Source organism: Corvus cornix, chromosome 1 (genome assembly GCF_000738735.6).
Source record: "Corvus cornix cornix isolate S_Up_H32 chromosome 1, ASM73873v5, whole genome shotgun sequence".
In the NCBI taxonomy this organism is placed as follows: Eukaryota; Metazoa; Chordata; class Aves; order Passeriformes; family Corvidae; genus Corvus; species Corvus cornix.
This window is the reverse complement of record NC_046332.1, coordinates 29973928-29998784: the sequence shown is the minus strand read 5'-3', so window position 1 is coordinate 29998784 and position 24857 is coordinate 29973928. Positions and strand designations below refer to the sequence as shown.

The following is a 24857-nucleotide window of genomic DNA, read 5'->3' as shown; positions in this document are numbered from 1 at the left end:
GGGGTAGGTTGGATTCCTGTGTGTGTATAACCACCACAGCAGTTGTTTTCCCAATAAACCTCTGTTCTGGGGATTTTTCTCAGACTTGTGCTTTGCTAAGCCCTGCAAAACAGATTATAATAACATAGTGGCATTGGCAGTGATAGGTGGAGTCCCTCCCTCTTTGCTAGACTCCAAGCTCTAGCCAGTGGTGCTCTCCAAGTACCAGTACCAGCTGCAGGCCTAACTGGCTCCAGTTCTGCTTTTTGATATCAGCAAAGACAGACTTCACCAGAGGTAAAGGCAAGGGAGAGAGAAGACATTTGCAAAGGAAGTGGAAATATTTGCAGAGTGTTTTTAAAAAGTTTCAAAGAAAGTAATAAATATTCTGTTCTGCAGAGTTGAGACCTGCATTGCTCATGGACTACTGAGGAAATTGAATAAAGGGGGAGAGCTCCTTTTTAAACAAAGATGCAAGAGGAGAAAGTGACACCTGCAACGTCAGCTCAGCCACTTCTGATGCTGCACAAGGTATTGCTACCACCCAACTGCTGTGCTGAGCTCATGCTTTCATTCTGGCCCTGTTAAACTGTACATGAAGCACAGGGCAGGCTGTCAGCAGCCTGTCTTGCTGGCAGATCTCCTCGGTGAGTTCACTCCAAGCCAAAAGAACTTGAAATGCTCTTATCTTTGTCTCATGGACAGGACTTGTTGAGTCTTCAAGGTTACCCTGGAGCTTCATAGTTAGAATTTAAACACGTTTTCCAAATCCTTCCCTTTAAACCATCACAAATCCCACCCTTGTTGCAGATTATGGAGAGCTTTCAGGGCTGTAACCAAACCCTGACCCTCAGCCTTCACCTGTCTTCCACACCTTCCACTCTAAAGCCTGCCTTTGTGCTTAACCATTGCATGCTTACAGCCAGCTCTAAGTCTGTGGAGATCTACCTGTTTAGACAGAGACATGTCACTGTCAAGCTAAAAGATCCATGATCACCACCACCTAAATCATGAGGTCTGATTTTAAAAAGCAGTGATAGATGTTGAATTATCACATACCCTTTGATTGTTGAATTGCCTGTCCAGCTCCTTGTAATGTGACAAAGACCCTGCTCACTCGCTCATCAGCAGGGGATTCAACCCCAGGGCACCACCCCTTCCTGACAACTCATGTTTGAACTGTCCTGTGAAAGATCCAGCTCCACAGGAGGTGCAGAAACTAAAATCACTCCCTTTCTGCATTCTATGCCAGAAGGACAGAGCCAGTCTGTGAGATACACAGCAGGGTAGATTTACGTCCACATAAAGTGCACAGTCAGCCAAGACCTTATGGCTCAGCTACACCTGTGTGCAGTAGATGATGCTCAGAGGAATCAGTCTCCATGCAGGGCTCTGAGTCCTCACCCCATACTGGTGATGGCACAATGCTGCTGGAGGACAATCCAGTGCTGGAGGAAAGGAATGCCAGTGACACAGCTCAGATACAGAGTTTGCTTCTGCTCACTCCTCCCAGGTGAATGCTGTCACAGAGTCCAAACACACATCACAGTACCCAGATTTGTGATTTGTACTTTATTTTCATTCTTTTTACAAGCAAGAAAATACCTGGATTAAAACAAGCAGAATTAATCAGACACCCCAAAGAATTCACCAGGTAATGGCTGTCAGGATGAGAAGCAGAGGTTAAGCTGGAGTTAGTCCTGAAATCCAATCTGAGACATGTCCCAGCACCAGTATCCCGAGCACTGAGATGTGACTTTCCAGGTGACACATCTCATTACACCAGGAGCAATAATACAGCACTCCCCCTGTCCAAGGGCATCTTGCACTAGTGGGATCCCTGTGAGCTGAAGCAGTGGACAGGAAGGAAGCAGTCCAAGTTCCTGGAGAAATGAGAGCAGAAGAGAGAGTAACCCAGAGAGCAAATAATATGACCCAAATTAGTAACTTTGGTGTGCTAACAGCTAGGGAGCACAGGCTCTCAGTAAGGGCTCTAAAGAAAAGGGTTTCTCTGGTTTGATCCAGTATCCTCATTTTACCTCAGCCCCTCCCCAGAAAGAGAAACTCTCCATTCCCAAACATAGTAAGCTGAAACTAGTACCATGAATTCTGCTTAGGGAGTTTCAGATACAGTCCTAGATGAAGGGAACATGCTGAATCAGAGATACATAGGGCTCCAGGGGGACAGAGAGAGGTGGCTGGGGTGCAGAGGAAGCACACAAGGCTGCTGTATGGGGTCTGTACAGGGGGCTGAAGCAGGGATTTGCACCTACCTCAGACGCAGAAGACATTATAGTCAGCCAGGGCCTGCTCCTCTGCAACAGGACAGGACAGATCTAAGTTATCCTTGCACAGAGCCAAGTGCAAACACCCAGGCAGCCCTGGCACCCCATGGCTCCACACTGACCTGGGTTATAGTAGTCATAGACCCTGACATGGCCTGGCTTCAGGTTGGTCACCTCAATCTCCTGCTCCAGATGCAGGACATAAGTGTCAGAGATATGGCTCAGCTGGGAAAGAAAATAAATGACAGTTCACTTATGAGCTGTTCTTTTTATTCCCCACCTGAATTTGATCCTACTAAATGACAATAATAATTCTGTAGACTCAAAACACTGGACTTCAAGATGAATCTTGAGTATCCTGCTCTGCTAGCTCTGGTCCTGGATTCTCCCAACAACTCTGGCAGTGACCTCCACTCCTGCAGCTTCTCTAGCAGCACAGACATTACCTTGTCCAAGTAGATGGCAACACCTCCTTGTGTTTTCTCAGTTCTTCTCACTGAGTGCCCATGCTGCAGCTAGGACAGGAGAGCAGAGGAAGCAATTTAGTTTTGTCTTTTGAAAGGTAAGTGTGAGACATCCTGACAAGGTTTATCTAAGTTTAAGTGAGCAGATTCTCCTTCACTCACTTCCAAATGCATTTTGGACTCTTATCCCTTCAGGCTGATTTCCCTGCAGGGCCACTCAGCTCCTGCAAACCCCAAGGACAGGAGCCTAGGCTACTTAGCTGACAGGGACATGCTGAGCAGATTGGGCCAGCAGTATCACCATCCTCAAGACCCAAAGAAAGAGCCAACAGTATGTGTTCAAGTTTGTTGTGTGGCAGAGGGGAAGGGATGGTGAGATTGCTCAAGAGAGAGACAGGCAACACCTTCCTATGCAACCTTCCCCTCTCCTGGGGCATGGATGGTCCCACTGACACCACACCCCCATCCTGATTCCACACTTCTTACAGACATCCCGGATCCCGGAGCCAGGGTAAATCCAGTCAGTAGGGACACCTCCAGAATCACCATGTTGGAAGTGGATTTCTTCCCATTGTACCTGGGGGAGAAGATTAAAAAAATAGTCTCTCCCAGCTTCCCCTTCCCTCCACCACCATCCCCTCTGTGCAGTGCCCTGAGCCAGGCAGCCCAGCCAGGGGCCCAGGCAGTCACTGCTCCCTCTCACAGGGGCAGAGGATGGCTGCACTGCACTAAGCATCCCCAGTCTGAGCTGACTACTGCACTGCTCTCTCCAGCAGGAACTAAAGCTCTCCATCTGGCCCTCCTGCTGAAACTGCTGGCGCCTCCACTGCAGCCAAGAAGCACCCCGGGCTCTCCAGCCATGCCCAGCTTTCCTTCCCAAGTGGGACGAGATCTTTAGAGTCACCTGACATCAACATGCACAGTAACAGAGAGTGTATTGTCCTTGGTGCAATTGACTGGCTCAGTTTTCACTTGCAAGACAAAGGATGTTGAGTCTTGTGGGGAGGGTGTGTTGTACCTCAGCACCATCTGCAGGGAGAGACAAAAAGACAGACTAAGACAGGGATAATTAGTTCAATATAATCTATCACCGTTTTTTCCACTGGCTACTCTACTCCTCAAGATTGGAACGGACAAATGCACACTCATCCCAGTACCCCAAATAAAGGTCATTCAGATTGCAATCCTTCCATGGGCTCCTTCTCAAACTTTCAATTGTGACTGTGCAAGTCAGGCACACAGCAGTAAGGCCACTACAAAACATCTTCATCTTCTAGGACTCTTGAGAGCCGTGGAAGCATCATTGTCCTCATATTTGGACAGGTTCTGTCTCTGTTTCCTCCCACACACAGGGTTATTGCATTGGCACCAGGCTGAGATCAAAGCACACTTCCTTACACAGAGGTGCAACAGAGAGTTTTGGTTTTTCCAAGATGAGGAGAGGAGGGTGGTCACAGCAGAGTGTGTGGGAACCTACCCGAGTAAAGACACAACAGCTGCCGTGGGCCTGCACCAAGAACTTGCCCGGAACCTCTGTCAGTGCCGCCTCCTGTACCAGCAGCCGGTTCTGGTAGGAGACTTGGAACTTCTTCCCAAAGCCTCTATGGGACCTCACCCTCACTTCTGCATCCCCTTGCGTGCTGTATGTCAGTGCTGCATACTTAGCCAATGCCTGCAAGGCCACTACTGTGTCCTGAAAAGGAAAACGCAATTACACGTGCAGCTCTGACATCCAAAGACACCTGAAATCGGCGTCCTGAGGACCTCCATATCCAAGGGCTCCTCTCCCCAAAGCATTTACACTCTCATACATTGTGTGCAGATCTCGCAGAGGTTCTTCCTCAAGAAACATCCCCTTCCCTGGCCATGAGTTACCTGTGTTGAGGCAAAGCCTCCATAGGCATTCTGCTGCCTGGTGAGCCAGGCCACGATGCCAGAGGCCGTGGTGAGGTCAGACTCTGTGACATTTGGCTTGGAGAGCAGGGCCAGGAGGATGTAGGCTGTCAGCTCCACATCCACAGACACTGGCTGTGACCAAGGGCTGGTGCTGGTTCTGGGCTTGGATGAGGTCTGACTCCAGTGAATCTGCCCATCTGGGAAAGGAAGGTAGTAGAGGGAATCTTGAGGGATATCAGGAAAGAAATCCTGTGGCCTAGCCGCCTAGACACAGTGGCTTGTATCTGCAGAGACCATTGGGTAAACACCTTTTGGCTGGGTCATCACATCACTGGGTCAGCTGAAAACCGATGTATTTTGCAATACCCAGCACTCCATATTCCACACCAAGGTGACATACAAAAACTAATACACCAATAATCTGCATATGCATTACCTCCCAGTTGTCCAAATTCTGCATTGTCCTGTTTGCCAGGTCCACTTAACTACCTGATACTAGCTAGCTGTCCACTGGCCAGCCCTGAGGGTCAGTGACATGGGGCAGCTTGCTTTCCTCTCTGACATTTTACAGTCCCGCGCAGGAAAGCCCAGGTCTCCCAAACCCCAACCTCCACTTCAGGTACTGGAAAAGGGTAAGAGATTTGAAGGAAATCAGCACCCACCCCACAGTGCTGCCAGCACACGCCATGAGCTCATATACTGGATGTCTAAAAACTCTCTTTGGTGAAAGGCCTAGAGGGTAAGGCTCTGCTCCTCCCAAGCTGCAGGCAACAAAGCGCTCAGAAAGGTCACCAGTCCCTTCTCTGACGTTCCCCTGGCACTGAGGTCCCCGTACCTGCTCTGATCGCCTTTCGCTCAAGCACATCAAGGAGCTCTTGGGCGCGCTGAGAGTCCTTAGCCAGGGCGAAGGTGTAGGCCAGCAGGGCCTGGGTGTAAGTGCTGGCAGCCTTGGGGAGGGCAGGAGTGAGGCAGCCCAGAGCCCTGCGCACCACCGGGCTCTGCAGGAGAGAGGCACATGCTGCTGGTCACACACAAGCCCCTGCGAGGCAGGCAGACACTGCGACACCGAGAGAAGCATGCAGTGGCACGTGCCAGCACGGAGAGCACCCCGCTCATTCACTCAGGGGACTCTGTGCACAGAGCTGCACTCTCTGCGCCCATGCAGCACCAGCAGCAGCATCTCCAGCCCTTGGTGCAAGGTGCTTGACAGACCTCCCCCCTGAGCTGGGTTTGGGCTTCAGCAAAGAGAGAGCATTTCAGTGCTCTCTCACTGAAATGAACACCTTTGCTGCTGGAATAGCATCGCCACGTCTTACTTTCCCAGTCCAAACACAACAGCGAAACCACACAACTGCAAGTGCGTACACACAGCCTGCTGAGCAGGGTGACTGTGTTTAATTCACCTTCATGGTGAATAATTGCACTAATGGTGAAAAAAAGGTGACCTGAAGGACAGCTATTGCCAGAAAGAAGGTTAATTTCCACCTGTCTTCCTTTTCTTGCCTAAGCACACTGCTTTCAGTTCCACTGAAAAGCACTGCTTTTTCACTTTTCTGATTTCCAGAGAACTTCACTTCTTAGTGTCTACAACTGTGTTTCTCCATCAAGTTAATTGGTGTTTTACTTGCCAGTACCACAGCCTAGTAACTAGCTACAATCCTTAGCACTTGTAAGAGCTCCTTCTTGTTATTACCTAAGCGTGCAGATCCAGCTGCCTTACAGCACTGCTTTCCCAGACTTCTGCTTTTTTTGTGAAGCTAAACCCTCTTAGGAGTTACATTATGTCTATTTACTTGACGATTGACATGGGAGCAGCTCCACCCACCTCACAATCAGCCTTCAGCTGTGCGGGACCGGCAAGGGGATGGGAGGTGAGGGGAGCAGGAATGGACAGCTAATTCCTGGGAAATGGCCAACACAGTATCGAGCCCGTGAAGTCCAATGGTCCCCAGCAGTTTAACCTCACCTTCTCCCCGGCAGCAATGTCCTCCTCAAGGGAGTGTTCTTCCTGAGAAGTTGTAAAATCTTCCTCACCCACTCTATTACTTTGCCCACAAGTCCCTCCAAGGTGCTCTGTTGCCTCCCCCAGTGTTACCACTAAGCTCTTTAGGATTCCGATCTTAAGGCAAGAGCATGGCAAAGAATCCCAGTATTTACCTCTGGTGTTTCTCCTGCCTCCAAGTATGCAGCAGTGATGTAGGCAGCCAAGGGGACTTCTCCATCTATGCCTCCCTAAAAAAAGCATAGACATCCAAAAAGCTGGGAAAGTTAAATAGGCAAATACTGAAGCTTTTTAGGAGAGGTCTCACCTATCCCAGGCTTGCTCCCTCACAAGAAAGCACAACAACATAGGAAAGTGAATTTAAACAATTACCAGCACATTTGGAAAGAACTGCTTGGTGTTGTCCTCCAAGGTGCACTGGCTCCTACCTTCATGAATGTGTGGAAAAGTTGGCCCACATTTTTGAAGCAACCACTGGGCAGCTGGTGGAATTCCAGCCAGGTGAGAGCAGCTTGGATAATCCGGTTGTCCAGATAAATGTATGGCTTAGCTTGGACAAAGCATTTAACCACAAATGCAGTCAGCCTGATTGAGAACAGAAAAAAAAGGCATGAAAGAAGGAAGAGAGAATCAGAGAGAGATCATGAAAGAGCAGGAAGAATGAGTGGAAAGAAAGAATCTAAGCAGAAGTTGAGGAAAAAGAAAAAAAGTGGGAGTTTGAAGCTGGTGGGTCTCTCTTTACTTATTGTGCTGTTTCTAATGTGCTGGTCCAAGGTCAGTTCATCCCAAGGACAGCTGCCTACCCATGGGATGCCCTAGTCCACAAAGCTTCTGGAACACTTTGGATCCAATAGGACAGCAAGGGTTTAATGCTGGAAGCAGAAAGCTGCCCACCTCCTGGCTGTCAGAGAGCAGGTAGACAGCAGGGAGAGAGCCCACAGCTTACCAAGTATTGCCATACTCATCCTTGATACCAAATTCACTATAGGAGCCATCAGGGTGCTGATACTGCAGCTGTATCTGGTACCCTGGGAAGTGGGATAGGACATGAGTGCTCACAGTGGTATTTGCAATGAAATCACTGTGAAGGAATGGGGTGGTTGAGTGCTCCAGGTGGAAGGGGAGTAGGCACCTGGGACTGTTGGACACAGAGGAAGGCAGAGGGGCAAGGTGGGTCTGTGGTACTCACCACTGCGCAGGAATCCTGTAGCCCTGTCCTTGATCTCAGGGCTCAGCTGCCTTGTCTTCTCCAGGTACTGCAGCACATAGACAACAGGGGCAAACAGCACCATGTTCTGCTCCCCACAGCCGTGGGGCATCTGCACCAGGTGGCCCAGGTTTTGCAGTGCCGTCCCCATGAGGTCCCCTGAGACAAAACATAAGCACCCTGACCACCTCCTGGGCAGTAGGATTCACCTCTTCCTACCTGTGACCAGTTCCCAGCAGTGCACCAAGCTAGGTAGGCCCGAGCACAGCAGTGTGGGGACACCTCTGTCCAGCCACCTTACCTGTTCCACTGTGCCTCTCATATGAACTGTACCCATTCCCACCCTGGCAGGGAAGCTCATTAACACAACACTCTCTCCCTTGCTGAATGTTTTAGGTTGTCAGTAATCAGGAAACACAGCCACACGTATGGGAAGAGCATGGCAGTGGAGCCTTGGAAATCTCAGAAGGAGTGTGGGGGAGTTTGGGTTTGGGCTTTCCTAGGGCTAAACTCAGAGATATGGGATTTGCAAAGGTACTACCATAGCTTCATTCCTTACCGGTGACCGAGACGGTGGCTCTGACTGAACCTTCAACCACATTTACAGGCAGCACCAGGGACACAGACTCCTGTGCTGGACTCCCTGACACCAGTTGGATAAGATGTGGAGAGGACAAAAAGAAAGAGATTCTGATTAAAACAGCTTTCAAAATCCCCAGAAACTGTTCAAGGCTTCTGTGATAACTTCCCATTTTCCCATCACAGAGGCTGTACATCACTTCAAAATCCATGTCCCGTTCCACCCTTAGCTTCCTCCATCCACCTCACGGTGACTGTGCTGTCCTAACAGCCTTCTTTATAAAGAAGATTTTCTCCTGGAAACCCTCAGGGATCAAAGCCACCTGTTCTTCTCTACAGAAGTTACTCCATCTCGTTTTAGATTTCAGTTGCAGGCTTGTGTTCTCAATGCACCTCATGCTCTCAAAATCATCTGATGGCCCCATCATACACCATGAAATTCAATACAGGAACAGCAATCCTAAGCCATGTCCTCCAGCCTCACCATGTTCAGTAGTGTGGTTTTATTTCCACAGGTGAAAAAGGCCTCAAGCTGTCACATTAGCGCCAGGGATGTTGATGGAAAAAGACCAGACCTCCCCCCATCTTTGCCTAGGGAAAAGCCCTAGCTGGTACCACAATTGGAGTATGCTTCTGTAGCTTCATCATGTGGACAGAGAAAATAGTTCAACAAGTGGAAATACCCAGAAGGTGGTTAGGCAGGAAGAGGGGGATGAACAGGGTGAAAGAAGAAAACAATCCATCTACCTTTTTCAGGACACAGGATGGAGCTGTGAGCCTTTTCTACCAACACTCCCTCTGGCTGTTGGAGCACATAAAAGTAGCATTGTAATGAGCACCCAGGAGAGAAACGGGCTTACAAGTGGATTAGAAGAAGGTATGTTCAGAATCCTGGTTTGGGGTGGACAGTCAACTGGAGTATCATCATTATCACACAAAAATACAAATCATTTTCACTTCAGATCAGAAACCAGCATGCATTTTCAGAATATCCTAACTTCTGAATGCCTGTGAAAATGGTGCTGTAAGATTCATCAGAGAACTCAGGAGGCAAGGACATAAAAGAGTGTTTAAAGTTTTCTATGGTATGAAGTGGAGGACACCCCTCTACCTCTTATGTCCATCAGCTCTCACGGTCTGGCCCAGCTCAGGCCCTGAGATGATAATTACACATTTTGAATAGCAAGGGGTAACTCCCAAAATTAACATGCACAAAATTTGGGCTTTGCACAAAGCCTACTTTGAGGCTTAAGTAACAGAACAGCTTGACTGACCCGGACTTGAATGAGTTTGATGATTGTGTCTTTCTGTCCTTGTTTTGGGACGAATGGTATCTCTTCACCACAGAGCTCTTTGGTGGCCACAGCCTCTGTGCTAAGGCTGATGTTCATGAGCCCTGAAAATAACACACATTTAGGTGCATGACACCCTCTGAGGAAACACTTCCCACTAATACAACAGACATCACCTGCTGACAAGAAGAAATTGGATCACAGCCTTATACGTTCCTGTGCCTCCTAGCACAGGCTTGTGAGTAACCATGACCACAGGAAAAGTGCAAAGAAGTACTCTCTGGGTAACAGAGCTAACAGCTCCTCGCTATGTCAGCCCTTACAAAACATCCCCACCTTGGTCCCACCCCTTCCCAGTTCCACCACCCCACCTTCCTGTGCTTCTCACCCAGTTGCTCAGCTGTGATATTCCACTGGAAGGTCTTGGCTTCCCCAGCACACAAGCAGCTGCTGTAGGCACAGTCTTTGCATGGCTCCAGCTGGAAGTGTGCAAACTCCTCCAGGGTCACTTGGATCTGAAGGGGCAGCAGGGATGGCAATAAATAAACATGAACAACACAAAAAGGAAGCCTACTGAGGGTGGAAGCAGGGGCACAGCCTGAGGGGAATATACACAGATTGTTTGAACAGACAGGGATCAGGCTGGAAAAGCCAAAGCCCTGGCAACCTGGCCAGGGTTATCAAGGGCAACAAGTGTGTCTGTGTTTGTGCTTGGGATTGCCCCAACCCAGGTGCAGGACCTTGCACTTGGCCTTGCTGAACTTCATGGGGTTTGCACAGGCCCAGCTGTCAAGCCTGCCAAAGGTGCTTCCTTATTTCCCTTTTTAAAAATGGGGGTTATGTTTTCCCTTTTCCAGTCAGTGGGAATGTCACTGGACTGCCATGACTTCTGAAAGGGGATTTGGAACTGGATGATCTTTAAGGCCCCTTCCCCTGTAATTCTATGATCACAGGCCACACGTGTCAGCCATGTCCCACTCTTCTTGCAGAGGCCATCAGGGCTCACCTACCTTCATGCATTGCTGCAGGTTGTTGAAGACTGTGGCCTTCAAGTTGAAGGTCTCACCCTGGACCACAGAAGATGGCAGTGGGAGCTCCACAAGAAAGGGCTTGGAAACAATCAGCCGGGAGGCTGGAGCAAATCCAAAGCCATTATGTCCTGTGCAGAACATTCCTGCTTTCCATTCTGTGATGGTGTCAGGCACAGTGACAGTGACACTCTTGTTCCCACTGGGACTGCAGAGAAGTAGATGACGACAGAAGCGTTTAACTGAATGATGCTGTTCCACACCGGGTGACCTGCTCTGTGTCCTTCTCTGCAGAGCACCCCATCCCCTCGCCTCAGCCTAACCCCTACTGAACTTACAGCCCTTTAGGGTTGCCAGAAAGTCCTTGTGGGGCAGGGACCCCTGCCTCAAGTGCTCATATCAACAGAACACTTGGGTCAATAGGTCACATGGCTGCAAGATGCCATCAATCACAGACAGCACTTGCCCTTTGCACGTCTAAAAATGGCTTACAGGTATCAGCAGTTTTATTCCTCTTGGCCTAGAGATGGAGAACCAGAAACCAGAAGAGCAACAGGAGTAGCAGCAGTAGGGCTTAACAGATGAGGCTGATCCAGCCATTCACTGTCCTGTGAGACACTGACAGCTTAAAGCCCAACATGAGGGCAGGGCAGAGACTTGTCCTGTGCACATGTCACAGCTTTTGAGTGGAGCAGACTGTTCTGCAGCTGCCACCACACCCGACATAAAAAGCAGCCATAGCTAAAGATACTGGTACTATTTGGCTTATTTTGTCATGCATGTACAGGAAGGCAATATACACAACACAGAAACCTTTTGGTGGCTCAGATCAGCCTGGTGAACAAGTCACAGAGGAAATAGCTGCTGCTGGGGATGAAGAGATGGATGTATTTGTGAGGACAGTGGAGGTGGGAGAGGGCAGATGTGGGAGGATCTGGCCTGAGCATTTCAGTCTTCAGAGAACAGACAAGAAAATCTTGAAGTCTCAGATGAAAAATCTCCAAAAGCTCTCTCAGCAGACCCTGTGTACACACTGAGCCTTTCTCACAGGACACAATTTTCAGTCCTATGAAGGACTTCTATGGACATCAGCTTCCCCTGGATACCATGATACATCTGTGAGCGCATTTGGGGAAATGCAAGCCCACAGGGCTACCAAAACCAGAGTGTAGGCAGTAAACTAAGCTGTTTTGCTGCACCTCACCAGCTTTCCTATCTTTCTATGCCAGACACCTCTCATGGACGGCCACCACTTCTAGTAGAAGCAAATGCCTTAAATGCATACATCAGCTCCAGTAATGAACAGCCTGACAGGTGTGAGCCCATGACATATGTCCTTAAGTTTCTTGCACAGATGCCTATGATCTAAACTCAGTTGCCCCTGCTGCCACTCCCAGCCACACAAAATGACCCAGACTAAAGCCCCACTGCTCAGTTTACTCACCCCACAGAATACAAATCCCATAGCCAAGTTTGGGGGAAATGCTTGTGTACTTTCTCTTCAGCTGAAGAAAAAGGTGGAAACATAGTGGGCTGAAAGGTTGATATCAGGTGCTCTGTTGGAAAAAGACCTAGTCACCACAGTGTCCTCGGGTCCTGGTTAAGAGCAGAGGAGCTCCAGCACAGCTCAGGCTGCAGCAAATTGAGTCAGCTCTTGGGAAGCATGGCAACAGAACAAAGGGTGCTGTCCCAAATTTTAAAATCTCTTGCCTCATTTCAAATGTCAGAGGTGCTTTGGGCTTTACTTGCATGTGGAGGCACCATGAGACAGGCAACCTTTCCCTCACTTCAGAGATAAAACCTGGGATCCAGACTTCCCACTAACAGCCCTCACATCAGCCCAACAGGTTTAGGGACAGGAAACCTTCTTTCTCCTCCATTTGCACTTACAGCAAGCGCTGCCTCTTGGCTCAAACCCAGGACTGCTTTCACATGAAAGACTAAGCCTCCCATGTAAGAAGAAACAGCTGGCAAATGCTTACTGTTGTACACTTTATGGGGCTGGGCAAACATCAACATGGGCCTGGAAATAAACGTTCCTGTTTCCCGCAGCACAGTTGTCAGTGCAGTGGTTGGACACACTCTGGGTTTCTTGATATTGGTGTTGGACATAATTTTCAACCCCATTTCCTGTAGGAAAAAAATAATCACCAGAAGATTGTCCTCTCCTCTCTGCCCTCTGCCCTTGTGCCTTCCTGTCCCCTCACACAGTGGGGGCTTGGCTGTCCTCTGTGTTCTCTTGCTTCATTTTAAGAGGGAATAATTCAGATCCCCAGCAATGGGCAAACAAGGTCTTCTAAGGTAACTTATCTGGTCTGAGTCAGCCAAATATAGTCCTTTTCAAACACATGGTCATTTGGGTACTATGCCTTCTCAGCCTGCAGGGTGCAATTGCTCATGCTATGAAGATTAAACAATTTGTGTGAAATCCAATTAAAGTAATGAATAATCCTTGGCAACCTGAGTCATGCAACCCAAGTGTGGCAACCACACAAAGATTTTTCCTTATACATTTCAAGTCACTTATTCAAATAACAAGTGAGTTACAAGAGCCTAAACTGCACCTGTTCGCTATCCTGTCTGCAGTGGCATCCCTTGGATATTGGTAAAGTCAGGGGCCACACTTCCCTCATGAATTATCTCAACCCACCCAATCAACCATTTTTACCCGGAATGCCGTAAACACATCAGGCTCATCAGAATTTGGGAACCTGCATGAACGATCATCTTCAGACACTTGGTGAGGATACCTGGAGTTATAAACAGATGAGAACAGCCCATAGATCTGGGAAAGCAAGAAAAAGAAAAAAAAAAAATCAGTGCAAATTAAACCTGGCATTCCCTTCCTCTCACACATCCAAGGGCTGTTTGAGTTGCCTCTGGCTACTGTGTATGAACATGTGCCAGAAAGCCCAGGATCGCTGTCAGTCTTCCCAGGCCCTCCTCTGATAGTGCCAGCACAGAAGCTGTTTTACCACTGAGTGATGCTCAACCTCTTCCTCAGTCCCTAATCCCTGCCCATCCACACTGGGAACGCTGCTGATCCCTCCGGGCCAGCCGTGCTTTGAGTTTCCTGGAGGTAAGCTCTGCACAGGTGCAGTGGCCTCCTTCCTGCCTCATTTTCAGTAGTGGAGGGAAGAATTCAGAGCAAGCTCACTCACCGAGTGGCTGCTCAGTTCTCTTCCTGGCTTCACCCAAAAGGCGCTTGGATCCGCAGCCCAGACAGCACACGTGGACCCAGGAGCTGCCTGCAGGCGGAGGCCGACCTGTGAGCCAGGAAGAGTCTCCAGCGCTGAGAAGCCGAGCTCCACCTGCATGGGAAGAATGCAGGCAATGCCTGAGTGACATTTCTGAGGGTGGCCCCCCTACCACTTCCCGAGCAGGGAAGGGACCTACATGAAGAGAGTTTCCAAAGACCTGCCTTGGACAGAGACCCAAGGAACCTCCCAAGGACCCCGAGAAGGTATTTTAAAACCACACAGAGGTTCTAACAGGAAAGATGGCAGAGGGGGAGCCATCAGTGTGCACATGGAGACATTCTCATGTCAGAGCGCTGTTCTCTCTTCTTTACCAGCAAACCAGCCAGCCATGGTCACACACCTCACACTTATGGAGCCCCTTCTTCCAGAGCCCCAGGTCAAAAATAAGCCTAGTTCTTATCTCCAGGCTCTTTGTGGGATTGGACCCAGTTTCCTGAAACTCTTCCTGTTCTTGCTTGAATCTGACTGTCTGTGGCAGACGAACAGCTGTGGAGCTGTGGAACAGGGGTAATGCCCTCTCTGAAGTTCAACTTTGGAGTGCAAGACACAGCCAAGAAAGCAGATTCCCAGGGATGCCACAATGACCAGATGCACTCAGCCCTTTCTGGATGGCAGGTAAAATCCACTTCTTCCATCATCCACTTCCAGATGTCATCCCAACACCACATACTAACAATTCTAAGTGTCTGCTGCAGCACAACTGCAGCCCTGAGCTCTCCTGGGAACCACACGAATGACCTGTGCTGGGCTGGATTATCTCTGATCCTACCGGGCTGCAGTTGCCTATGGAGACAGACAGCAATTCTCTGCCTTTCCCAAACATTGCAGCAGCCCCCACAATGCTGAGCACACACTTGCTCCAAACAGCCCAGCACAGCTCACCAATCACAAACTGCAGCTCACGTGACAGCATCCCACACAGGATCAGCTGCACACAGCTACACAGCTCTCCTTGTGTTGCAGCAGACACATTCAGGCACAGCCTCAGACACAAACCCTACCTTGTTTCTGAAACACTCCGAGATGCTGAAGATGGCAGAATCAGCAATGATTTTTCCGTTGCGGAAGATAACATAAACAACAAGTCTTGGAGCTGGGGCATAGGTCAAGCTGAACGTAAGAGGGATGGAGAAGAAGCCCTCCAGCACTAGATGGAGAAGAGAGGGAATAAGAGGAAGTAGATTTGGTAGTGAAAATAGAGTCTGATCAGCTTTGCCATTCTGCATGTGCCTGTTGAAATCCTTTCCTCCTTTACTGAAGTCTTTCAAGACCAAAGAGACTTCTGGAGACTACTGAAACAATCAATATATCTCTGGATCTGGATCCAAGACCAGCAAAAGAATTTTCTGTTTATTGCCTTGAGGACACAAAACAGTACTTTGGAGCTCAAGCTTGGCTCCACAAAGAGTGAGAGTGTCAGATATCTTTCAAAGCCTCCTCTCACCCAACATCTCCCATCCCATCACCAGCAAAGAGGTGACTTTGTGCCAAAACACTTATAATTCAGGTTTTAAAAAACAAGAGCTGGAGAATTAGGCAACAGTGGGTGAACAGACATCAAAATTATAAGCTGTGGCATCCTAATGACCCAGATTATTTGTAGACACAGCTGCATGGAAGGTAAGGCTACAGTTTCATGCTGCTTGCAGGAGCAGAAACAAAAGGAGACTTTGAAGACAACAGAGGATGAGTCTATGGGCTAGGAAATGCTGAATATTCTTCTCTTGGTACAGAGCAGGAGGGCAAAGGGAGCATAAAATCTGGAAAGGCACAGTGCTCTGAGGCAGCACACAAGTGGTGAGCCACCCCTATGTCGCAGGGAGGCTTATGCCACTTATCCAAATAAGAGTGGATGCCACAGACCACTGAGTTCTTGCTAGACATGGCACTGGGGAGTGCACTTACGCTGTGGCGGCCCAGCCCAAACAGTCTGCTGACCTGCGTGGACTATCCCTCTTTTCCCTGTGACCTAGGGAAGAGCACAGAAAGGGATAGTCACATAGCCTTTGAGATCACTATGATGATCAAAGTAACCCTGAACTTAAATGGGGAGATTAAATGGGGGTGGGGCAAGGGATATTGGCTTTATTTGCTCTCAGCTAGTAAGGAGAGCACAGGGATGCAGTGATGTGGGGCAGGACAGGTAAGGCCAATACCTGCCCTGCACTTGTGCAGAGCCTAAGAGGAAGGTTCTGCCTTCCTTGCTATTACTGCAGTCCCAGAATTGAAACTGGGATCCAGCCCCATGGTGACTGGATGAACTCCCCATCCTGGCCTGAGCCGAATCTATTAAATATCAGGCTTGAACCTCTAAGAGATGCCGATTTGGGCCTTCAGCTGTCACCCACTAGCACTTCCCCAGAAACTCACAAAGTAGGAGAAGATGACACGCTTGGGCCCATGTTCCAGGTCTTCCTCATAAATTCTGAAGTCCACCTGGACAGACTGCTTTGTGCCACAGGGCATCGTTTCCGGCACACGGGCGATAGAGAGGAAGCTCCTGCTGGTGCTGTAGAATGGACGTATGAAAAAAGAGGCTCTCTGGTAACTTAAATCAACTGTCCCAGGCTCTCTATCCGAATCTTGATGTAGGACACTTGCCTGGTGAGACAAAAAAACCAAACCAGTTAATTTCTCTAGTTTAGCAAGTCAGCTGCAAATCACCTTGGTACGATGATGTGAACAACACCAAAGGACAGGTCTCTGTGTGGAGAGCTCATGAGGAAAGCAACTGGGACCTGGAGAATGAGCTCTCAGAGGGAGACAAGATCCAGGACATGCTGAGGTGTTTTAGGTTTGAGTTACTGTCCCTCAGGAAGGAACAAGGAAGATGTCTGTGGGGCAGTAAATGGCTCTGACACGCACGTGTACCCTTGCCACAAGACACACCCTTCCTTACTTACCTCCAGGGAGGCCAAGGTTCTATTCCAGGCAGATGTGTCCAGGCTAAATGAAGCTGTCCCAGAGTCCCCAGTGATGTACTTCTGCCTAAATTGGTGCTCACCACAGTTTACTAAGAGGAGGACTTCTTTGTTCTTCAGTGCCTTGCCTTGGTAATCAATTACTTTTATCTGAGAACATCATGAGGAGCAAGAGAGGTACAGAAGAGTCCAATCAGCAGACAGAATTTCTGGCTTCCCCAATTCAGGGGCAGTGTTTCCAAGGACAGCAAGATCACTCTTTCAGTCACTAACAATTTTATCAGCACTGCTGCTGGTCCTGCCATATTACCACTTGCACTGCCATGTTCATTCACAGAATCACAGAACCACAGAATGGGTAAGGTTGGAAGGGTCACAGTGGGTCATGTGGTCCACTCCACAGCAGGAGGCGTCCTGGCTGCTGAAATTCCAAATGTTTGGGTTTGTGCCCCACATATTAATGCCTATAGCTGCTCCCCCTCATGGGTTGTTTGGTAAATGGCAGTCTTGGGTGTTAATCTCACATCTTGCAATTCAAGAGTTTTGTGTCTGGGAGTCATTTGTGCCCTCCCAAGCCTCTGGCTAGAGATGAGGTCAGAAAAGACAGTAGGTAGCAATCACTGTGAAAGTATTGCTTACACTCTCCCCTTCAAAGGACTGAAACTGGGAATTACCTTTCCTCTGTACATCTGTCCAGGGTGGTAGTAAGAATTCACATCATCAAACAAGGCCATCCCACCAATCCTGGAGATGAGTAATTTGTGGGAAGCATTGACCTGTATCTCTGAATGAAAGCAGCGAGACAGAAACATGAGAGAGGGAGCAAGAAAACCAAGCAGTCCTCAGCAATTTCCCTGCAGAGTGACCCCCTGGTAATACTGATGGACATGTTCAGCTGCACACACATTTCACATCACAATGGTGACCTGCCCAAGACTCTGGGTATCTGGTTTTCCTCCCACTTAACTTCTGGCTTTTAGAGAGCTTCATCATCTGACACCGCAGGCACTCTGAGTGAGTGTGTCATGCCATCAGGAACTTCTGGCTCTGTCTCTATCTGTGAAGTTAGATAGCAGGCCCCAATGGGCTCAGAAGGTTCAGGTCCCTTGCTAGCCTGAAAGTCTCCAGTGCTTTTGGTAAGATTAGCACATCTTCACATGCCTCTTTCCAGGCACCAGAAATTCCAGAGTTACCTGTGGCATCCTCCACCAGCGAGGCCTCTGCAACTATGCTGTCCCGATAGTACCGAAAGTCTCGGCTGAAGGAGGACAGGCTCACGTTTGTGAAGAAGCAGCCTGCCTCATCTGTCTGAAAGTACAAAGGGAAGAAACAAGGTGAGGCACTTGGGTTAGAAGTTACAGAAGTAGCACAGGAATAGTGGTGCAAAACCCCTGCTCTCAGGGAGCTTTGCCTTTTGGCATTGCAGCTCAGGATGTGGAGCAGGCACAGGATGAGAGGCCCAGTCACAATCCTCAGACACAGCTGCTGAGAGGCAGCACCAGTAGCAGTGGCCAAGCAGCCAAATCAATGGGTTAACATCGCTATTACTTCAGCTAAAGCACCCAGCAGCCTTGTCTTACCCTGAGGCTGAGCACAAATATCTCTGAATACGGTTCAGCTCTTCCTAAGCACCTCACCTGGTTGCTGAATTTGTGACAGAGATCGGGTTTGGAAGCAGTGGGCAGGAACGGGGCTATCTTCTGACAAAGGCTCACGTGAACCATCCCCTGGACGCTTTTCCCACGGGTGTATCTGTTTGGGGGAGCAGAGATAGGCAGAGACAGTCACACACAGTAGGAGAACTCATGGATTGTTTTGCACGGCCCCAGAGACCACTCACTGCCAGATAGTCACAGTATAGCACAAGAGTGGCAGCCATACAGCAGGCCCAGGAGTCCTGACCCAGTAAGCAGGGTGAAGCCAGGGCTCTGCAGTGATGGGGGATGATGGGAGATCTGATATCATTAGCACCAAACTAAATTATTTGAGGTAACTAGAGTGTTGTAGGTTCTGACTGCACTATACATCAGCATCACCTGCAATACACCCAGGATGTGCTGGAGGCATTCATCATCTTATTAGCAGAAACACGGGTGATTAAGAAAGTACCTTTTATTAAGAAATCGCCTTTACATGGGGCTGCCTCTAGTGTTGTCCTTGGACTACACCTGAGGCAATTCCTTTTTGCCTCCCTCTAGTTTCCATTTGAACATAATCAGGAAAAGCTTCCCTTCATTTCCCATGAGCTTGTTCTTCAGGGAGATGAACACCAATTATCTGCCATGTCCTGTCCCACAAATGGGTGCTTGTCAAAGGGTAGGCTGTTCCCCCAGGTTTTGTTTGTAGAGGTTTGTGGAGTGTTTTTAGAAAAGAGTAGAGTATCAGAATGATAGTTACAGGAATGTTTTGTGTTGCCCCAGGGTGCAGACAGCTGCCATGGAAGATTCTGCCTTCCTGTACTGAAGTGTAGCAAACTTGCCCTTAGCTTCTCATGGTTACCCAGCCAGCTTGTGCACTTCAGGCCAGAAATTAACACATGGCCGTCCCTCCAGTCAGAGTCCTCACCTGCCACATACCCGGAGCGGGAAGGTTGTATCTAGTGCATAAATCTGATTTGGTGCCTCAAAGATCACTTCAAATTTTGGCAGCACTGGAAGAGAAAAACAGAGAACTGTAGGAAACACAGGCCAGGGACAGCCTTCACAGAGAATTAACATGAAGGCAGACTATGGTGGAATAAGGCACAGGAAATAGAGAAGGAAGGTGGTGAGAAGGGGAAAGGGAAAATTTTCCATGTATCTTTAACAGATTTGTGTGTAGGCCCTGGATGATTTGCTCCTTCCCAAACTAAAACCAAACATGCCCATGTCCCTGCACTTTTGACAGCTGTTTTCAGAAGACTGGCCTCCCAACACAGTTGATTAGGTAATAAAATTGAGGTGAGAGGGCACCAGACTTCATATTCTCTGGAAAAGTCCATCCTAAATTGCCTTGTTTTATCTGACTCCGAGATCCATAGGAATCAGCTGTGTCAAAGGTCTGGGGCCATGCACAACACTCTTCCCACACACTGAGCCCAGGTCTCAAAATGGTCTCCTCTCCAGAGCTCAGCTCAGACTCTTTTCTATGACAGATGCTACTACTTTTCCCATTTGCTCCTAGGATGGCTAGCAAGGAATAAACACCCTGCTTCCTGGACCAGGAGTGCAAGGTCCTCTCTGCAGCTCAGACAAACCCCCACGTGCTCATACCATGCTCCTTAACGGAGAAGCTGCCATAGGCTCTGGCACTGGTCACGTTGATGACGTACATTCCCAGCAGGGGCTCGTCACTCAGCTGGAAAGACAGGTCTGCAATGCCATCCTGAGGCACCACATTCTGCCACCGCTCTATCTGGTTGTTCTTAGGGTCCTGCACCCACAAGAAAGAAAGGGTTGCTCCAGCATCTCACTGATCCACATCCCATGGAAACTGAGCTTCAGGATTTCAGTGTTGTAGGCTACCAGGTTCTACAGCAAAGGAGTGAGGTTTGGTATAGACTGATCAGGAAATTTTGAAGACATGATAAGTGCTCGGATTCTGCTCCCAGCATCTGAGCCTTCTTCTGCACTTATTTAAATTCTGATCTTAAGGAAAGATTCTTCACAGTTCTAACTTTCTTTCATAAGTGTCTAAGTTATCTATTTATACTCTTGCAAGTCTAGAACAACAGATTTCTACTGAAATACCTGGGAGCATAACCTTAAGTAAGTGCATAAAAAAGAAGCTGAAAGCAGTATGTTAGTTTAAGAATCTAACATCTAACAACAAAAAAAGAAGGGCTACTATTCCTCTCAGAGGTCTGTAAAATCTACTGGAAATTGAATATGAACAGCTCAGTGAAGTGACTGCCGTCACCATTACTCTAACATGAGATTTCAGCATCACTCACCTGGAGAAAAAGGGAAATCTGGGGAGGAAAAAAGGAAAAAAACATTAGAAGAGAGAAACACATGCCAGCACCACACACAAGGTTCTTCAGACTCAGAGCCCTCTCTGAAGGGTGTGCAACTGGTGACTTGGAAACTTAAGAGCACTGACAACAATACAAAGTAAAACAAATGCCACCAAAAAGGAGAAATACCTGATGGGTTCATTACAGTAAGGTCTGAAGAAAGGGAAAGGAAAAACCAGTCTGGAGGTCACACAGCACTTGCTAATGACTTCCTGACAGAAAAACTCAGAAGTCACCACCCAAACACACCTAGCTCTGGTTCAGCTGCAGTCTTAAAGGGGTTACAGAGGTATAGGATCCCTTAATTTGGAAAGAACCTCTGAATCCAACATTCTGCTGAAACATGTCTTCCTGACCAGATTGCTCATAGCCTTCTCCAGCAAGATTCTGAACATCTCCAATGATGAAAATGCCTTCTCTGGACATGTTCCCATATTTTTGCAATGAACAGGTTAGTCCTAATGTCTAAGCAGCATTCCAGCTTGTTGGGGGCAGGTTAAAAGCACCCTTCCCCACAAGAAGGAAAACCCAATTTACAAACTATTCACTCCCCCCATGACACCATCACATCAGGAATCAATATGCCCCCTACTTGCAGCTGCGTAACCGTTCTACCAGGATGAGCAAGAGACATGCACACTTCTGCCACCGTCCTGAGCTGCCAGCTTTTACTGGAGTTACTGCTCCCCTCTGCATACTCATAAAGCCTACCAGGGATGAATGTGAAAAACTTGGAGCTTTGGCAGATGAGCAGGGTAGAAAGGAGGTAGGATCCGCGCATGGTCCAAGGCAGCCTCTTGCACAGCCCCCCAGGACTCGCTTACCGAATCATTGAGTGCGAGGAATTCCTCATCCAAAGTCACAATGCGAAATCTCACTGAAGGCAAGGAAATCAGGGAATATATTATCAGATCTCAGTTTTTCCCTACAGACCCCTTCTCGTCTGTTTCCCCAGCTCCTGTCTCCATCCTAGACACTCTTGTGGTAACATCTGACACGAACAATCCCACATGTAAGGTACCGTGGACATGGTTATCATTGCCTACTGCCTCCTGCAACTCCACAGCCATCACAAGCCAGACATTACACACACTGAAAACACCACTCAGCAAGAGACATGGTCTCAAAGCCTTCCACTAGGATTGTTCATGCATTTCAGGGTATCACAGTCTTTCCATACAGTGCAGAAAGCCTGGGACCCACAGTGGCTCCCATTTGCATCTCACCTGTCTGCCCTGGTTCATAGATGGGCTTGTCTGTTTGGATGATGGTGCCATTCCTGGCCTTGCAGATCAGGACCTTTTTCTGCTCCTCGACATTGACCCCATCTCCTGTGATGGTCAGTTTGACAGTGGCAATCTCCTCTGTGCCATCAGCTGGAGGGGCAACCTGTACAGACAGAGAGAGCACACAGGCCTCTGGTAATCTTCTGAGAGTAAAGTGGAAGAGTTAACTAGTTCCTTCCTGCTGTGCCAGAATGCTCCCAACAATCTCTGAAACCAGATCATACCCAGATCTCACACAGTCCTACATGAACAGCAGGAGGCCCTGCATGTCATGGAATCTGTCCTTTTTCCCACTGGTGACAAGCAAGCGCCTGACACTATTGAGTCTTCAGACTTGTTCAGGAAAATGGGCAGATGACAGGAAGGTGGGAGATGGTAGAGAGAATCAAAAGAGAGAGACTGAGCAGGAGACAGCCTCAAATGCTAGGCCTTCACAACGACCCAGCACTTAGAAGCAAGAAATCCAAAGTAGAAAACGCAACCAGAAAGACTCTGGAAGCCAGAGACCCCAGCAGCCTCAGCACAGAATATACAGTATAACAGATGGGATACTGCTTAGACATGTCTGCCTTATCCCAGATCTTTGCTAAGTTCTCACCAGCAATAAATAACCTCTAAGATGCTGTTTATGAACAACAAGCACATCCATTTCCATCCAAGTAGTCTTCAGTAGCTCCCAAGAGCTGAGTTGCTGCCTGACTTCAGGTACTACAGAAACTGCAGTATGTCCTGCAAGACACCATTTCCCCAAGCTTTAGCTGTGAACCTGCAAAAGTCCTTCAGGAAGAGCTAAATCTGTTTCATCTGGTCTATAATGGAGGAGAAGGACACAGGTGGTATCCAGAACTCTGGTAGATTTTAACGAATGTAAATTCCATTTAAAAATTAGATTCAGAAAGGAAATTCAGTGCTAACCAACAGATACTGTGCTGGGCTATGCATCCCTAGGCACCACCCATTCCCCTTCCTGAAAGGCTCACACCAAGACAAAGTAGACACTATCCATGTCAGCCCTGGCTAGGGAGGAACACAAGCGTTTTCCTGAAGGGAAAATCAGCGATGGCATTAGCCTGGGGTGGCTCACCCAGAACTTAGTGCACAGGAAAGTCTTCTTCTTCTGGATGGTTTCTTGCATTAAGAGCTCCCATCCTGCAGAGCGCTGCAAGGCCAGATTCACTTGAATCTTTACGTCATGGCAGGTGATATGGAGGCAGGCAACCTGGGTGGATGGGTACCGGAGAGCTGCAGGGATCACCACCAGGTAATGTCTGTGGCACGGGATGACAGCAAAGGTGGTATCAGTTTGAGGTCTCAAGAGGTACAAGAAAGCTTCCCTGCCATGGCCCACTACTGCAGAATCCCTCAGCAATGTGCCATGGCTTCCACCAACATTCAAAGGCAACAGTGAGCCCAGAAAAGTGGTTGCTTCGCTGAAACCTGAGAAGCAGTTTCTACTTGATTAGGTTAAATATAGCCCTATAATCTTTTTCAAACCCCTTACTCCAGTAATCTCCTGAACTCTCCAAAAACATCCCATGCAGCCTTCAGAAGAAGTGGTTTCATAACCTGGCAGTCTAGACACCAGTGATCTGATTTGGCATAGCAAGTGCTGAGCAAACACCTCTGGGCCTAAAAAGTCTCTTCTCTGACCTGGCAGTCCCCCAAAAAGCTGACTTGTATTGACCTGCAGGAGTCAAACTAAGGCACGGGAGGCAAAGTATATGACTCAGCTACTCCTTGGGGTGACCTGATAGAGCAGGAAGCATGAGAGCTGATGGCATGGGATGTGGTCCATCTAGCTAGTCTGATGCCTTCATGAAAGAGACTGAAACAGGAGTTCAGCATCACTCACAGTTGGTGAGAAGCAGCTGCAGCATGGAACAGAAGGCTCAGGAGGATGGCTATCCTCATCCTGGGGATTCTTGCTGCCCAGTTTCAAATGGCTCTCTTCCTCTGAAACATCTGAGGCTGTTTATGGGGGAGTAATTTCTTTCTAGAACAGCCTAAATGAAGAGGTGGGATGTGGGGAGGAACCAGCCTGTCCCCACCTCTCCCTCTCTCCTGAGATTCCACACAGGCAGCTGTAAGGATAAATATACTATGCCAAGTGCCCCTTAGCCAATAGCAGCCACTTTGGCTGCCATCCACCAGTTCAGGACATCCCCTCCTGCAAGGCTGCCATGGAGACACCTGACCAAATGGACTTCTCATGGCAAAAAAAACAGTGAGAACTTTGCTGATCAGTGACCCAGGCCAGGTCCTGATCACTTGTCACTTGCATCCCTTTGTTTCAGCTGGAGATGGATTGCTGCTGTGCAGCCTGCAGCAAGAGCTGCCCCCTGCACAGAGCAGTGTCCTCATTCGGGACAGAGCTCAGGAGCTCTGGATCAGATTAGGGGGATGTGGATCTCCTTAGGCTGCTTGGCTTGAGAATGGAGCGAATCCTTCCGAGTGTGTAAGGAAGTGCTGTAGCAACACAGCCACCAACCACTAATGAGCTGATGACTTTGCCTTGTGCTTCCCTGCATACAGTGAGAAAAATGGAAACAAATACTGGCCCACAGAGGTCTCCACCAGTGCCCCACAACACCCATTAGCCACAGCACCATCTGCAAGGAGGAGGCCTCAGGAGTTGCTTCCAGTTCTTCATTATTCACGTCTGGG

At 48.6% G+C, this 24857-nt stretch overlaps 1 protein-coding gene across 1 annotated transcript; it reads right to left on the bottom strand.

Moving 5' to 3' along the window:
- Positions 1-1531: 1531 nt before the first annotated feature.
- Positions 1532-24104, bottom strand: LOC104690265 (alpha-2-macroglobulin-like protein 1). Its single transcript, XM_019286698.3, has 36 exons — positions 24046-24104; positions 23278-23644; positions 22134-22296; positions 21732-21784; positions 20845-20862; positions 20165-20324; positions 19479-19563; positions 18551-18665; positions 18107-18221; positions 17588-17697; positions 16896-17063; positions 16363-16593; positions 15898-15961; positions 14994-15139; positions 13894-14043; positions 13401-13517; positions 12715-12862; positions 12177-12288; positions 10715-10940; positions 10093-10219; positions 9687-9808; positions 9160-9214; positions 8393-8476; positions 7816-7992; positions 7573-7654; positions 7055-7211; positions 6782-6856; positions 5460-5622; positions 4604-4821; positions 4206-4421; positions 3633-3757; positions 3215-3305; positions 2711-2779; positions 2387-2489; positions 2253-2294; positions 1532-1862 (listed from the first exon to the last, which is right to left on the bottom strand). Exons 1-35 carry the CDS (start codon positions 24102-24104, stop codon positions 2254-2256), a joined length of 4512 nt encoding a protein of 1503 aa, XP_019142243.3. The 3' UTR covers positions 1532-1862; position 2253.
- Positions 24105-24857: the final 753 nt, after the last annotated feature.

Bases quoted from the DNA above. Each gene is read 5' to 3' on its own strand.
- LOC104690265 (XM_019286698.3), bottom strand. From the start codon at position 24,104: ATGAGGATAGCCATCCTCCTGAGCCTTCTGTTCCATGCTGCAGCTGCT. The intron at 23,645-24,045 runs GTGAGTGATGCT...CTAATCAAGTAG, and splicing joins GCAGCTGCTTCTCACCAACT to AAACTGCTTCTCAGGTTTCA. The intron at 17,064-17,587 runs GTAATTCCCAGT...TGATGTTCTCAG, and splicing joins GACAGATGTACAGAGGAAAG to ATAAAAGTAATTGATTACCA.